The following is a 17,081-nucleotide window of genomic DNA, read 5'->3' as shown; positions in this document are numbered from 1 at the left end:
AACCCTGTAATTAAAGCAGGTTAGAATTATTGCCTCACATTGCAGATGGCTGGTAGTGATGGTTAGAGGCTGAGAGATTGCAGCTTTCCTAAAGCTGCCTAGTGAATCCATGGCAGAAGGAAAATTTGCACTAGGGCCTTCTTGGTCGACAGCTCCACATCTCTGTCTCTACACTATTCCAAATGATAAGCAGGGCCTTCTTTTTGAACAAGCAGGGAGAGCTCTCTAGTTCCCTTGTCTCCTTTATTTCCCTCCTTCCTTTGTTGTCACCTCCACCACTAGGTTAGTTGAAAATGGTTGCTCTTTGGGGCAGGGGCCTGTCTTTTTGCTTATATTACTCTGATTTTGTATTATTAATACTTTATTGAACAGCATTATCTTACTTTTCCATACACAGACAACAATATGGTCGGCAGGTGGGGGAAGGACCAAAGAAGGAAAAGGTGGGGAAAGTGAGGACAACTGGATGCAGAGGGCCAGAAGAGAAAGAGCTGAAATCCAAGCTATGGACACTTACTCTAGATGCCCAAATCACATTAGACTTTTTATATCACACAATAATAAGCTTCTTTTAAAAGGTAGATATTTATGGAAGCCTCTCTATAGTTCATCCAGATGGAAAGGTAAATCTATGGCTACATTCTGAGATTCCACCCAATTTCTTTTCTGACTGCAAATGCTGATGTTTCTTCAATCTAGTAGTCTAATGGATGTGCCCTTTCACATTTGTGCTGAGAGTCTCCTCACAGCCAGACCATCAATGAGACAGTTGCTTCAGGCAGCAGAGAATTAGCTGGCCCACCACCTTTCCCATCAACCCTCTCTTTAGTGAGCAGGCTGCCCTATCCACTCCTTCTGCCACTATGCCACCCTCTTTCTCCCATTCACTCCCTTCAAGACAGGGAAAAGCAAGAGGATTTTTGCAACCCACCTGAAGGCCTTAAGGACAAGAGATTCCGTAAATATTTTAATAAACAAGCACATGGTCTGCTTATGCCCTAAACCAATTTCTGTATTAAATTTACTGACTTCTTTAAAACAGGTCACTGGTATTATGACCAGGCGGCTTCACATTCTATGTCGATAAATTCAAATTTTAGTTGTATTTGTCTTTGCACAGAGTCCCAAGTTTAATCATGGCTGCCATCTTTCCACATCAGCACAGAAGTCCCCCAGTCATCTTATCCATGTAAAGTTTAACAATGTTTGAGGTCTTTTAGTATAATAATTCCTAGATATCACATCTTTTCAGGTTCCCATTAAATGGTGGCTGGAGGTGTTGCTAGGCATTACCTCTGACTTTTGCCAAAGTATTGTACATCCCAAGAGTTGGCCACTCCAGCTCCACCACTACATTCATCAATTTAGGCACAGAAGTATCAGGATTTTCCAGAAATATGAGGGCATCATTGGCATATTTCAGTATTTTACATCCTCTACTTTTTGTAATTTATGCTGTGTATATGATTTGTCTGCCTGAGTGCACATGCAAATACCTCAGAATACTTGGTCAGTATTTTTTAAAAAATATATTATGAAATGAGGGCTTCATCAGCCTAACACAGGCTTTTATGTTCTGTATAATCCCAGCTAACCGGGCAAAAGAGGTACCTTTTTAATGTGGTGATTCTCTTTATTTAGTAGGGGGAGAGTAACTGGCCCTATCCACCCCCAGCAGAGCACTTCCATTGCCTGTTGCTGGTGTCTATCTTATGTCTCTTTTTAGACTGTGAGCCCTTTGGGGACAGGGATCCATCTTATTTTTATTTATTATTTCTCTGCGTAAACCACTTTGGAAACTTTTGAGGAAAAGTGGTATATAAATATTTGTTGCTGTTTTATCATTTGCCTGGCTGAAAGACATGCAAACATTGAACAAACATTACAGCAGCCAGGGAAGGAGGAACAAACTCTGGAAAAATGAAGGGTATTTTTAAAACAGTAATGTGGAAAGAGGAAAAAGGAAAGAAAAAGAATTTTAAAAATGAATTTTACATTTGTTAGCAGTTTATAATTACTGTAAGGCACTTTGTAGCTCTCCCCTACAAAAATCAGGGTTTAAAGGTATTGATATTAACAGACACACACTGGAGGAAAAACAGAAGGCAAAATAAAGGCAACAGTCTCAGTGGAAACCATAAGATCTATCAGGTGTAAACTGGATGTACTCACCATGCCCGTCATATAGTCTGGATTAAATTGACCAATATAATTTCCAACATTTTCCAGCCCAATTGGAGGAGGATTTTGAGGTGGATAGCTGGGAGTACCCCAGGGATTACTGCCTGGGGGGAATAAATTTAAGAATTACCATGGACAGAACAGCTGCCGTTCTATGTTTGTATATGGATTTCTATTGTAATTAGTTCTAATGCATTAAAAAAAACTGAGCATGAGAAAACAATCTGCAAATCTACATACTTTTCAGCCTATCAAACAGAACTAACCCCCATACATTTTACAGGATTGTAAAGAACTCCATATATGCTAGCAAAGTTTTCAGGGCTAGTACTAAAACAAAGGAGGTAGTAATGCAGCTGTACAGGTGGACCTCATCGCATGCAGTCCCGACAATCACAGTTTCACGTATCCGCGATTGGGCAATGGAGACCTGACCTTGGTATATGAAGTTTTTAAAGGGTTAAAAACCATACATCCACCATTCCTAGATGGCCAGAAATGACCTCAGAGCAGTGGATCTGGGGGGGGGGGATTTCCCCCATGATTTTTCATGGGAAAGTGATAAAAATGGGGCTTGGCGCGGGGGGGGGGGGGGGGCATTGCTGAACAGCTGGAGACCTGCAGAGCACTGTATAGCACTTTCTCTTATTTCTTCCCATTATAGCCAGTTTCTTAGCCTCCAAGAACCTAACTCCCCAATTCCCACTGCCTCAATGCCTCGTTGCAGCTGAGAACGGAACCCCTGCGGATTATGAGATCCATCTGCACAGGTATTGAGGTGCACTTGCCAACTATACCATGCATGAATAAAAGAAATATGCCAATAACTGGGACACGGAGTGAGAAAATGGGCACCTCTGTTTAGATTACCCCCTTTTCAATCAGCAGAAGCTTGTCCCAATCACTTTTTAACCTTTCCTTAGGAATCATACAAAATCTGCAACAGCATATTATCTAAGATTAGAGGCTTTTTGAAAGTGGAACCATGTGAGTTGCTACTCCCTTGCTACCAGGAGGCCACCAATCTGTCTCCTAGTAAGTACGCTCTGCCTAGTAAGTACCTTAATGTGTTAAGCAGTGGGTGGGCTGACCCAAGCAGTGGGTGAGCTGACCCAGAACGGCCTAATCTGGGCCAAAACCAGACAGCGGTTCAGCTTGCATCAAACCAGGCTGAATGTGAACAAGTGTCCAAAGCTGCTTTGCGTAGCCTCAGTGAATGCCCCCAGGTTGGCATAGGAAGTGAGTGTGAGTGAGAGTGAGAGAGAGATTTGTCAACATCCACTTCGCAGGCAATAAATGCTATGCCCCTTGTGCAGTCACATTCCACACTTGGATAGCAACAGCAACTGATAAGCTGCCTAGGGAAATCCAGTTCTTACCCCAGGAACAAAACAGAGACCATTCAAGGCTGGGAAATATGATATTGTCACAACAGAAGTGCAAACTCAAGGGAACATGTACGGCACATTTATTGTACAATATTTATTGCACATGTTACTATGTGACGCGCACACTCATACCTGCTGGGCTGTTCCAATGCCCCTCTAGGTCCCTCAGCCTTGGCAGACCTCAGACATATTTGGAGTCCATCATACACAATAGGCACCAACACTGCTGTGGCTGGCTAGAACAGTTACTGTTCCTCTAGTCCGAAAGCCACAATGCCATGGCAGGCCATTTCTGGCTGTAGCAACTATCACAACCAGTCACAATACCTGGGCCTTATCATATCCCTGCTCATCGCACTCCTGCTAACTGAGCAAAGAGACACCTCGTGATTCACTTCTATTTAAGAGGGGGAGAGCAACTGGCCCTATCCACCCCCAGCACAGCATCCCTCCAGTGGCTGTTGCTGATATCTGCCATGTGTTTCTTTTTAGACTATGAGCTCTTTGGGGACTGGGGCCCATCTTATTTATATATTATTTATTTTTCTATGTAAACTGCTTTGAGAACTTTGGTTGAAAAGCGGTATATACATATTCATATTAGCAGTAGAAGCAGTGTCCCTGCTTCCAGGTATGCTTCAGGTTTCCTGCAGCTCAGCTGCTTTGTTGTCACTGGGTAGTGGTGATCACACAAAAATGATCATAGAAAAGTTGAGGATGGTGTCCTTAATATTGATAAATCTCTAAACGGTCCCTAAATCTGAGGCCACATTAAACACAAAATGGGATTAAGTTCATCAGGTAGTCCCAGGACCATGTGAAGGCATGAAACGTCCCAATATTAGCATCTTCATTATTTCTTCATTTGAACAAACTGCAATATAGTCAGGTCACTGGCCTATCTAGTGCAATACTGTCTACTCTTGACTAATTGCAGCTTTCCAGGGTATCTGGAAGGTGGTCTCTCTCTCTCTCAAGAGCCTATTAACTGAAGATGCCAGGGAATGGACTTTCGGTACCACTCATTTGACCCAAACGCTCCTATTATCCCATTGCTACTCAGGTCCCAAATCCTATGTGAAAGAGAGTCAACTTACCTGGAGCAGCAGGTGGATACCCACCAGCAGGAGGATACCCTGGGTAACTCATTTTGTAGAACTGAAAACAAAAAGAGAAGAGTTTTTTTTATTTTGTGTAAGACATCTCAGCTTTTTAACAAAATGTATAAGTTGAGCAGTTTGAACTAAAGCTGATAGGGTCTTTGGACTGTGACATGATAATTGTATTGTAATATCTCAAAGGAGCTCAAGCTTTTATATGTCCCTTGACCCATTATCCTCACCATAACACTGAGAGGTTGATTAACTTGAGAGACAGTGGCCAAGTTCAGATGTAACACAAAATCGGATGCAACATTAAATGGGGCATAGGTTGGAATTCCAGTATGTCCGAACTTAGGAAACCGCGGTTTCAGGCCAAAAGCAACCTGCGGTTTGTCTCACCAAACTCCAATATGAATCTTCGGTTTGCACAAAGATTCGCCGCTGAGACCTCCAGTTTGGCTGCCAGAGTGTTACATCCAGACCCGGACACTGCCATAGCCACAGTTTTGTGCCCATTTTCAAAACCACAATAATAGAGGTAGCATCGCAGGCGCACCCAGGATCATGGCCTCTCCTTGCCTGCCACGCTTCTCACTGGCCACCTCTCCAAACAGCAGCATTGCCCCTCCTGTCACACCCACAACTCTGACAGGGATGCCACCACGTCACATCACTGTCAAGTGGCACAGTCACACAGGGGCATTCCCTTTTCCCACGAATCCCCATGCCAGCAGATCTGCATACAGCACAATTCTGGAACAAACCAGAGAATTTAGAAAGGGTTTCAAGATCCATCCATGCACCTGGTGCTCCCCCGTCAACGCATATGACTAGGCTCTGAGACATGGAGCATCAAACTCTCCTTTGGGTGTGAGCAAGGCTTCACAGGGAATGGGGTGGGGGGAGGTTGCAGAGATTCTGTTCTATCTTTTCCAATGGAGAGTCTGGAGCACCACACAAGCAGGGGGCCATTTGGTGGGTTAGCTCAACTCGTGAGCATGCAGTCCGAAGGGAGACCTAAGACTCACATCCTTTGGTCCTCCCGAGTAGACTGGACCTCTCATGAGAGAGCAAGCCTACCAGCAGCAAGCTGCCAATGGAGCTGGAGTTCGGTTTGGTCTGCATGGATTGCTTTGCTAGGGTGATCCCTCACAATAGCATCCAAGGTCATGGCGGGACAGACCTCTCCCCCCAAGATCCTTTGCCCTCCCTCATCTACACATCTCCTCCTGGGAAATCATCATGTTCCCTTCCCTAACAGGGAAATAGTGCCCCCCAGAGCCCCACCCCCAATTGTGCCATTTGGGTGCAGGGCTCTTTGAGGGCCAATGGTGCCATCGCTGCCAGAATCACTGGCATGGCATGACATTTAAAGGGATTTAAATGCCCTTTCAATGTGCAGGACAGGCAGACCACTCCAAAAAGGCACGATTGTGCTTGGCACGCCCCCTTCAAGATCGTGGCCAATCACAGCTGCTCTGCAGATGTGTTGATCCTTTGCCCACAGTCTGGCTATGGAGCTTGCTGGGATAGACCTTGGTAGCTGGGCAGCAGGGAGGGCCTCCCCGTTCCTGGAACTGGAGGTTGCTGGACTGCGGTTGAATGAATGTCTGTGATGTGATTTATAGTTTAAAACTGAAACCATAGGCTCGCCAACCCCCAGTTTCGTGTTATGTCTGAACCCGTCCTGTAACTGGCCTAAGCAGCTTTGCAGCTACAGGAATTTTAACCAAGGTCTTCTTGGTCTAAGTGCAATGCTAACCACTACACCATACTACTTTTAGTGTATGGTGTTATACATTTGTAGAGTTTCACTGTGTTTATCCATTGGTTTGTGCATTATTTAAAACAGAACAGTAGTATAAGCCTGTTAATGTTTTTCCCATTTGTATTCCAAATGCTTAGAGAGATACAGCATAACACACAAAGTCAGGGTGGGGGAAACTAGTTTTTCAGGGTTATATTCCACCCCTCCAAGAGTTCAAAACAGTTCTCTCTCTTTCGCACATGCACATCCATGCACACATGCACATGTGTGTGCATACACACAAACTGAAACTATATCATCTGCAGTCTCACAGAACCGCAGTATTTTAAAATCATCCATTCTGTAGCAGCAGCTCACAGTTCAATTGCTTACAGAGCCAATTCCCAGATAGTGGGTCACATCAAGGCTAGGTTAGCTATGACTAAGTCCCACTGAAATCAATGGGACTTAAGTTATTCCTAACTAACTTGCCCATTGATTTCAAATGGTGCTTAGTCATGATGAACTAGTCAGTATATGACCCTATTTTTTTTTAATGTGTACATTTAACTATTTAAAGAAATCTGAAGGGTGCATATGAGGCAAAAACATGTATTTCTGATAGACACACATCTCATAGTCAGCACTGTCACAAACTGGGGGCTGCTGCCACTAACCGGGGGTTGCTGTGGAAGAGGCTCTAAATGAGCTTTATTTAGATCGCCTGTTGAAGAATATGCTCCCTGCTGAAATAAGAGCATCTTCTTCTCTGTTTGTTTTCAGGAAGACCCTCAAGAGTTACCTGTTTTTGCAGGCTATTTGTTTTAATAACTGTTATATGTTGTTTTATTGTGTTTCGTTGATTTTAATCAGTGATTTTTTATATTCTTTTAAACTTTGCCTAGAGATGTACATATCAGGCAGTATAAAAATAGGATAGAGGTGAATTGCTGCATCTTAGGAGTGTGCACGGTTCGGTCTGGGCACAATGTAAAAGACCACCGGACCGGTTCGGAGGTCCGGAGGCTCGGGAGGGTGGGGGCATGTAGCTTTAAGGGGGGGTTGGTAGTACACGCATATGTTACGGTGGCGCGCCAGCGGCGAAGACAAGCGTGCGCGCCGCTAGCTGTACTCCTTTGAAGGCTTTGGATGACAATGACGGGGGCAGGGGCGGCAGGGAGGAACTCTGCCGCCCCAGGAAGATTTTAAAACGCACCAGCGCCGGAGGGGGAAGAGCGGCGGGGGGGGAGTACTACCCCCCTTAAAGCTACATGCCCCCCAGTGCTGGACCACGCCTCCATGGTTCCGTGCACATCCCTACTGCACCTTGTGTACTTGCACAGCCTCTGGGCTATTCCTTGTCACCTCCCTAGAAGGCAGGATTTTGAACAGCCCCTACCAGATGACCTTACTGTGTACATATGCATATGTGGAGAAAGGAATATTAAAGTTGTTGAGCTGTTGAGCTGGTGTTGACTCCTGGCAACCACAGAGCCATGTAGAAGGGGTTTACCATTGCCTCCTCCCGCGTAGTGTGAGATGATGCCTTTCAGCATCTTCCTATATCACTGCTCCCGATATAGGGAAACATGCCAGCAGGGATTCGAACCAGCAACCTCTTGCTCTCTAGGCAAGTTACTTCCCTGCTGCACCATTAGGTGGCTATTTCCTATTCAGAGACAGGAAAATCCCAGATCATAAAGTGTTTTGAATGTTAAAACCAGCACGCTGGATAAAAATTGTATATTCTAAAGCAGGGATTCTCAACGTTGGGTCCTCGGATGTTATTGGACTTCAGCTCCCATAAACCCCAACCAAAGGTCACTGGGGCTGGGGATTATGGGAGTTGAAGTCCAATAACATCTGGGAACCCAACATTGAGAATCCCTGTTCTAAAGTCTTAAGAAAACTTGCAGACAGGCTCATCCATCAGTCTGCTTCATATCAGGGCTGGCCTGGTGGTTCTGTTGCTGTCTGTTTATCTGAATCTCATGAAATTGCTAAGGTCATGTTGGTCCCATCACACAAGTTTCCCCACCATCTCGGCCACAGATGTCAACATAAGCAGTAATCTCACAATCCTGGCAATCTTACATGATCCAGCCATCCAAACACCACCACAACGTGGGATCCAGTCATAGGAAACTGGCAACCACAAACAGTTGTGGCCATCTAACATGTATGCAATTACAGGTAAACTAAGAATGTGAAAGTCTCTTTGGGTTGCAAAGTTTCTGTTTGTTGGTTTGATTTGTTTGTTATATCATAGTGCAAATGCTAGCTTCTCAGATATTCAGATACAGCTGCAACTTCCTGAATGTGCAGCTTGCACCTTTCAAAAGTAACAGAAGCCCTTCTTACTTCCAAACAAAGGTATATAAGATTGAAGTCTAAATCTGCTAAAATGCCAGTGTACAGAATGCTTATTTAGGAACTCATTTCTCTCAGAGCTGATTCACACACGGAAAAGCTGCAAACATATATTTATCAAAACGTGTTGGAGAGCTGCAGCCAACTGTGATTCCCTGGTGCTTGTATTCATTAGAGGGTATATGTGTGCTTGTTGCATGCATGTGTTATGTTTTTACCTGTATAGATTCAGTTTTTAAATGGCCATGTCTAGAAGCAACATATAAAGCAACCCTCATTGTGGAGCAACTCTTCAGCCTTATTCTGGAGTCAATAAGGGATTGACTCTCTTCAGGCTTAACGTCCATTTTAAAAAATGAGATTGTCCGTGGGGGTTCCGTTCCATGAGGGAACAGAGCTGTGGATAATGCGGCATTAGGGCATTGGGAATTAGGGGGTTAGGAACCTGAGGCAGCAAAAAATGGGACAAAAAGGACAGAAACTGAGTGAAACTAGGAGGGTGCCCTACCATGCTCTGTGTATCCCCAGCAATCCAGCTATGCCCCCCAAGTCCAAAATCATGTGTGTCCCCCACAAAAAAATGCATTTTAAATTTTTTTATTTACAAAATGGCTCCTGTCCTCAAAATGGCAGGTAGAGTAACCAAAAAAACCCAAAACCCCTTGGAGGTCATTTCTGCCCATCCCCGACCAATGAATATGCAAGTCTTAACCCTTTAATTGCTGAATTTTATCACATATACCGAGGTCGAGTGGCAATTATCTGACCAAGGATACACAAAACTCAGATGCTGGGTCCACGATTAGTGAGGTTTGCCTGTATCAGACAAAAACCTCATGTATATAAACAGTTTCCTTTTCCCTAGGAAAAAAATGGGAATACCCTGCTGCTCCGGGCCACTTTTAGAACTTTGTTTTTTTAAGGACAGGACTTCAAACGACAGTAACAAAAATCCACATACATTACGTTTTCACCACACGTAGCCTACTAGAAACATATCACAGGACTCTAGCATGATTTTTTCCTACCCAACAGTAAACAGAGAACACACCCACTATATCTGTCCCATTAATAATACAAGCAAATCCAAGAGAACAAGTTTGCCGTGCTATCTTTAGGTTCTTCCATCTCTAAAACTGTAACAGCATTTTATTTAATGTTATAGGCCAACTGCCATAATACACTTATTCATTTCTACCAGCCACTGAATGCCAGTCAGTAAAGAGGGAATGAGGGACACAAGAGAAGAACTGTGTGGCGGTCCAGTGGGTAGAAAGGTTGTTGATTTAGCTGCCTACCTGAGCTTGGAATTTATTTTGCCAACAGTGCAAAACCAAACCAAACCTTCAAGCCCTTGATTAGCTCCACGGACTACACTAACATTTTAAGACCAAATTCTAGTTCAATTTGGGACTGTGGTAAAACAGAAATTACACATGTATAACGTTGGCAGACGAAGGAACTAGCAGAAAATGCAAGCTGTTCCCATCTTATACATGGATGGGTGATTAACATTAACCAATGACTGCACCTGGGATGTGGCACAGACCCAAAAAATAAGGCTGATGTGGTCGTGTCACAGTTCTCCCCCAGCATGCATGTTTTCACATACATAGCCTGAACAACTTGTGATCCACTGAGCCAAACCTAGCCCATCAGCCATGTAATTGTGCCTGCCAAGTGCTAGACAGTCCCCCTGTTTCTCCAGTACCAGAAAGGTGATAGAAGCAGGAGGCCTGATTGTCCTTACGGAGCTACCACTCAGGGCCAGTGGGCTGCATTCGGTTTGGTGGGTCACAAGTTGTGCAGGTTTGCAAATTGCCCACCAGCTCATTTACAACCGACTACCAGCTGGAACTGAGAGATGGGGAAAAGGGAAAAAGAAAAACCAGTCCTTGTCAACAGGATGTTGCAGTGGAATTTTAAACCTCATCTTAGTTTCCAGCTGTAAAGAAAAGAAATTTGCACACATTACATGTTTGAAGGAATAGAAGGGAAAGGGGCGTGGAAGTATTCACCTTTCCTCTTCCCTTGCCAGTTTTTACCAGATTAAAAAAGGCTGACATGTGCAAGCGAGGGAAACATGTTATTTGACTGCTGAAGACAGATCTTTCAGGGGTGTGGCATTAAAAGTCAAGGAGGATGTTCTCATGAGCAGCCAACCCTGGGCTTGGCTGCCCTTGAGAACCACTAGAATCCACATAGATCCGGGTGGTGCTGCAGTGCCAAACCCAGCGGCACAAATGCTCCCTTAACCCAGTTCCCAGGATCATATGTCCGCACAAGCTGCTTGCAGTGTGCACTGACACTAGGTCATCCGTCCTCTAGCCTAAGGGAATACCACAGTGTCCTGACCTCAGAGGGATCTGCCCTGCATGGAGTTGGGCTGATTGTGTGGGAACATGCTCTGCACACCCACCAAGGACAGGTCGGTCATCAGGTGGGGGGGCAAAGTTTGCAAAGCTTTCCTTGCCCGCCCACCCAGTAGGTCATGTGAATGGCCCCAAGGGCTAACGCTGCACTTGCACAATCATGTTGCGTTGGCCAGATGCGCCAAGTCAGGAGCTTGCATTCCAGACTAGTGTGGCCTTAGTGCAAGCACGTCTGTGCTCACTCAAGGTGGTGTGCCTCCTGCTGTGAAACGTCTTCATGTTTTGCAGAGAACTTTTGCACATGAGTGCACCTTTGAACCACAGTTTTCCCCACAACTTTGCAAAGTGACATAACCACCTTGCACTAGTGCAAATTGTTGCTTGTGCAAGCACAGCCTTTCCCAGGCTTTTAACTGAAATCTTTTTAAAAAAAAATTAATGCATTTTTATTTATTGTGATTTTTACCGGTTTTGTGAATTTTAAATGTTTTATATTTTATATTACGTTTTAATCTGTACAGTGCCTAGATATTTCTATATTAGGCAGTATAAAAATTCAATAAATAAATAAATAATAGTCTGGACATTGGCCTAGATGTTTGTCCCAATATCCTTACAGTAGACCAGCAGTATTTGTGAACAATTAAACTAAATGCAGCCCAAATGCCACATACGACAGCCCACCAGGGGCTTGCTAGATCTCCTATTTTTACTGCCTGCCTGGGACTGAACAAACAAGGGGCTGTCAAGCACCTGAAAGGCCACAATGCACAGATGATGGGCTGCATTTGCTTGGTGATTCACAGGCTATGCAAGCCAGCATTACGCTGTCAAATTCCCATCATTCTTCATGACACTTAAAATATCTGGAACTGAAATTGGCGTGATTACATTAGTTTCATTATAATCTGTCAGTGCTTTGCATAATAGTCTGTACCTCCTTAGGGAGAAATCCCAGCAAAGTAACCATGCTAACACATTGCAGAAAAAACAGAATACTGTGGCAAAACAAATTTATTATACCACCTCTGACCTTTCATGGCTTTTGGCCTTATTTTTTACTATTTCCTCTCATGCCACAATAAAACTGTCACCATAAGCTTCTTGATTTTGCTCCTTAGAGAATTCTACCTTTCTATTTGGGAACCATAGCTAAAACTGAAGTTCAACCCCATCAATGAACTGTGATGTTATAAAAACCATTTGGAGGGTACCCTGTGTACCTCAATTTAAAAAAAAAAATAGTTAAGGCCAACTATTGTCAACAATAGCCACGGGTAAAAAAAAAAATCTAAAATGTAGTGGAAGGAAAGAAAAAGATAGTAAGTCAGGCTTAGATTCTGCACAGATCACAAAGTGTCAAGAGCTTGGTGTTCAGTGCTTCCATCAGCTTTCCGACAAACTCAATTCTTACCTTAAAAAAAAAAGTTCTGCCCCCCCACACAGAACTTCCATACAGCTTTCAATATACCACTGTATTTTCCCTAACATCCCTGTAATGTCTTTCCCCATTGACAAAACCTCAATATATATTTATGCAGAAGTAAATCCCATTCAAAGGTCCTGCTTCTTCTTACTACTGGCCCTTAATTAGTCATTCCCTGGTACTTCCCAGGGTTTTTAGATGTGATATTGTTTATTGCTTTATTTGCATTGTTTTAATCTTGCAAATGGGTTGGATCCTCAGTATTTCTTCTGCAAAAAGAAGAAAGACCACTTCTGTTTCATGTGGAGGAGAGAGGGATTTTCACTATTCCCTTTTCTTTTGCAGCCTCCTACAGTTAGAGGAACTTTAAAAGGTTGCTTCTTATTTGTCTCTTGAGCAATACCATTTTTTGCCGCTTGTCATTTTATTACTGCGATTGCACAACACCAGCAACAGGGAAAACACAGACAACACTGGAATGCAACAACAATATAAACACTGCTATCTGAATTATCCATAAAAACTGTGTGAACAAATGATGTCCATTCTGGAAAAAGCGGCTATCATGGAAGACCAACATGAAAGATGGCAGCATCAACACCCCATCCACCTGTGCCAACTGTGTCAATATTTCCGCCAGCTGCATATAACAAACAACAATGTGCTCCTATTAAAAAAACTGCCTGAAATAGGAGAAGACGTCACAATCAATCAACACACACCCTGTGCCAAAACTGGTCTTTCGACAGTCTAAAATCAGAACGATGGGTACAAGAGGACAGAATCCAGCTGGTTACATCAACCCAGTTATTGTGCATATGCATGAATGCTCAGACAGTACAGTAGAAGTGAGAAAGACTTATGCCCATTGACCACCACTATGCGGAACTTAAAACAGCAGCCTTTTTCTCTAACACATGAAGTTCACAGCCTTCCAACTGCAAGACAATCTGAAACTTTGAATGCCTGTGCAAGGGTTACATCACAACACCATCAACATCCTTGCCTGTGCTGGCAACAGAAGAAGCCATGCACCCTAGAAGTCTTTACCACTGATCTTGACTAGCTAAGACTTAAAGGAAAAGGAAAGATTGTGCCGTCAAATCAGTGTTGACTCCTGGTGACCCAGAGCCATGTGGTTTTCTTGGTAGAATACAGGAGGGATTTACCATTGCCATCTCCTGCACAGCATGAGACGATGCCTTTCAGCATCTTCCTATATCGCTGCTGCCTGATATAGGTGTTAAACATATCAGCAGGGATTTGAACTAACAGCCTCTTGCTCCCTAGGCAAGTTGCATCCCTGCTGCACCGTTAGGTGGCTCAACTAAGACTTAGCAAGCCTCTACTGGGTAATAAGCTATCAAGATAGCACACAAAAGATAAAGTACGGCAGAAGAGGTCCCAGAAGTCATAAGAATATAAGAACAGCCCTGCTGGATCAGGCCCAAGGCCCATCTAGTCCAGCATCCTGTTTCGCACAGTGGCCTACCAGATGCCGCTGGAAGCCACAGGCAGGAGGTGAGGGTGTGCCCTCTCTCCTGCTGTTACTCCCTGCAACACAATCAGATTTTGCAATACAAACTCACAAAAGCCTTGCACCTCCACCCAGAGACTCTAGGAAGAGGTGCAGCGAAATACATTGCAAGGCAGCACATAAAGTGTTGGTCAACAACTAGTTCTACAGGAAGGCCACTTTCAAGAGAGAAACAGCAAGAGACAAACAGCAAGCCCCATTGTCACTGTCCCCACTCCTCCTACACATGCCTCCGGATTGGCAACTGGTGTGTGTGTTTGGGGGCGGGTGGGAAGCTGGTACTTCTCAGGGGACCAGATTTGGCCCTGGGACTTGGTTACTGATCCCTGACTCACAGAGTACACCGAGGTCCCACTCACACATGCTTCAGTGATCCTGGGGGCTATTTGGAAAGACTGCTCTGCTCTGCATGCTGTTTGTGTGGTATGCCACACAGTACTACCCATTTTCAACTCTCCATTGCCAAATGTGGGGGGCAGGTTGGAGGCAGGGTGATGAACACCTGTCTATGGCCACACCACCCTGAATATGACCCACTCAGCAAGCCATTTGCACCAACAGCCAGCAAAGGGCTCCATTTCAAATGGGCACCATACCACTCTTCCACGTGTGAATCAGATCTAAAGAAAGTCCATTTCTGAAAAACCAAAACAATCTTAAACTGCAAAGCAATGTTCTCTCTATTTCTTCCCCCCCGCATCTGTCAGAGGAATGAGTTTTGTTCTGGGCAGGTGTGTGCACACATGCATGCAGAATGGGGCCTTCCTGATTTAACCTGAGTGGGATCTAAAATTAACTGTACGGACATCAAAAAACTTGTGAGCGCAGGCATGTGTGCACGCCTTAGAGGGAACACTACTGGAAAGGCTTGTGAAGAACATTGACATTTCTTTTTTAATCCTATATACTTCACAGCTCTTGTGAGTCCAGGGTTGCAATCTCTGCTATACACAAGAGTAAGCCCTATTCAGCCGAGAAAGACTTACTTCTGAGTTAACATGCTTACAATTGTGTAAATCATGCAAAAGAAATTTATTTTTGTCCACATGTTCTCCAAATAGCCTAGGGTTGCATGCCGCTTAGGGAGCTTATCATCACTTGGCAAAGAGACACCTTTTAACGTGGTGATTTTCTTTATTTAGCAGGAGGAGAACTGGCCCTATCCACCCCCAGCACAGTACCTCCAGTGACTTTTGCTGGTGTCTATCTTATGTTTCTTTTTAGATTGTAAGCCCTTTGGGGACAGGGATCCATCTTATCAAGTTGATTTCGACTCCTGGTGCCCACAGAGCCCTGTGGTTTTCTTTGGTAGTAGAATACAGGAGGGGTTTACCATTGCTGTCTCCTGTGCAGTGTGAGATGATGCCTTTCAGCATCTTCCTATATTGCTGATGCCTGATATAGTACCAGCGGGGATTCGAACCGGCAACCTTCTGCTTGTTAGTCAAACATTTCCCTGCTGCGCCAACGCAAATACAATCTTTATATCATGTACATATTGTTATTATTATTTTTACATTTATATCCCGCTCTTCCTCCAAGGAGTCCAGAGCAGTGTACTACATACTTGAGTTTGTCTTTCACAACAACACTGTGAAGTAGGTTAGGCTGAGAGAGAAGTGACTGGCCCAGAGTCACCCAGCTAGTTTCATGGCTGAATGGGGATTTGAACTCGGGTCTTCCCGGACCTAGTCTAGCACTCTAGCCACTACACCACGCTGGCTACATATGTTCAGATCTGTACACACATGAGTTTTTCAGACATTATGCACATACAGTACACTTCCTATCTGTACCCTGCATTTGAGGAGGCCTGTACTGGGGTTCACCTTTAACATGAACACACGTACAATCATTCACAGAAAAACATGTACATGTATATTCACCCAAATGCATGTACAACATAGTTTCCAAAGAGAGCTGGCGAATCACAGGATTCTGCCCAATGCACACAGATGGATGAAATGCTTTAAATTGGGTAGGCAACATCTTAATATCCTAAATGCTGCAAAAACATTACTAATATATATGCTAGAACTCTCTTGTTACAGAACAAACAGGGCCTTTCCCTTAAGGCTGGAATTCTAAATAAAGGTCTTGTAACCACCTCAGCGTCTACAAGCTTTGCATATTTTCAGCCTAGTGGCAATAATACAGCCACTGTTTCTATGCTTCAGGCAGAATTTCCTTGCAGAGCTTTCAAAAATACATGAGTTCATATCATGTGACTCTGCATGTCCAGCTAATAAATAAATACCTTTGGGGCAGGAAAAGGAAAAGATTTTATTTTATTTTATTTTTTTAAGAGGAAGGGCAAGCAGAAGGTAGATTGAGATCAATTGGAGATATCTGGATACTTTGAAGCAGATTAACAAGAGCTTCTGACTCCTGATACCTTAACAATAGCAGCTAAAACGTCAAGGGGGGTAAATTATATGCCAAGGCCACAGGGACATAGGAAGCTGCCTTATGGTCTGCCAAGTCAGACCACTGGTCCCTCTAGCTCAATACTGTCTAACCAGACTGGCAGCGGCTTCTCCAAGGTTACAGGCAGGAGTCTTTTTCAGCACTATCTGGAGATGCCAAGGAGGGAACTTGTAACTTTCTGCATGCAAGCATGCAGGTACTCTTCCCAGAGAAGCCCCATCTCCTACGGGGAATATCTTACAATGCGTACACAAGTAGTCTCCCATTCAAATGTAAACCAGGATAAACCCTGCTTAGAAAAGAGGGTAATTCATGTTTGCTACCACAATCACTTCTCCTTCACCGATAAAATACGTGTATTCACTGGTAGCCTTTGACCAGGTCTGTGTGCAGCTCCGCTGGCCACCTTAACATTTTCTTTTGAAATCCCTGATCTGCAGTAACTCAGGTGTACATTTATACTTCAATATGCAGATTATTCCAGAGTACAGTGGATGAGACTGAACAGATAATTGGCTCTCCACACTGTT

The 17,081-nt window shown here is 44.0% G+C and overlaps 1 protein-coding gene across 5 annotated transcripts in view; it reads right to left on the bottom strand.

Annotated features, from left to right (window-relative positions):
• The window catches only part of ANXA11 (annexin A11), an 82,108-nt gene that overhangs the window by 24,964 nt on the left and 40,063 nt on the right, over positions 1-17,081 (bottom strand). For all 5 annotated transcript variants that reach the window (XR_008319076.1, XM_053307271.1, XM_053307270.1 and 2 more), the window contains exons 2-3: positions 4,667-4,727; positions 2,173-2,285 (exon numbers count right to left, since the gene is read on the bottom strand). Coding sequence is in view for 4 of the 5 variants with exons in the window: in XM_053307271.1 (XP_053163246.1) it covers positions 2,173-2,285; positions 4,667-4,718 (165 nt within the window). In the remaining variant the exon portion in view is untranslated. The remainder of the gene's footprint in view (positions 1-2,172; positions 2,286-4,666; positions 4,728-17,081) is intronic.

The sequence above is a fragment of the Hemicordylus capensis genome, chromosome 3 (genome assembly GCF_027244095.1).
Source record: "Hemicordylus capensis ecotype Gifberg chromosome 3, rHemCap1.1.pri, whole genome shotgun sequence".
Lineage (NCBI taxonomy): Eukaryota > Metazoa > Chordata > Lepidosauria > Squamata > Cordylidae > Hemicordylus > Hemicordylus capensis.
Note: the sequence above shows the minus strand (reverse complement) of the source record. Positions and strands in the feature narration are given on the sequence as shown.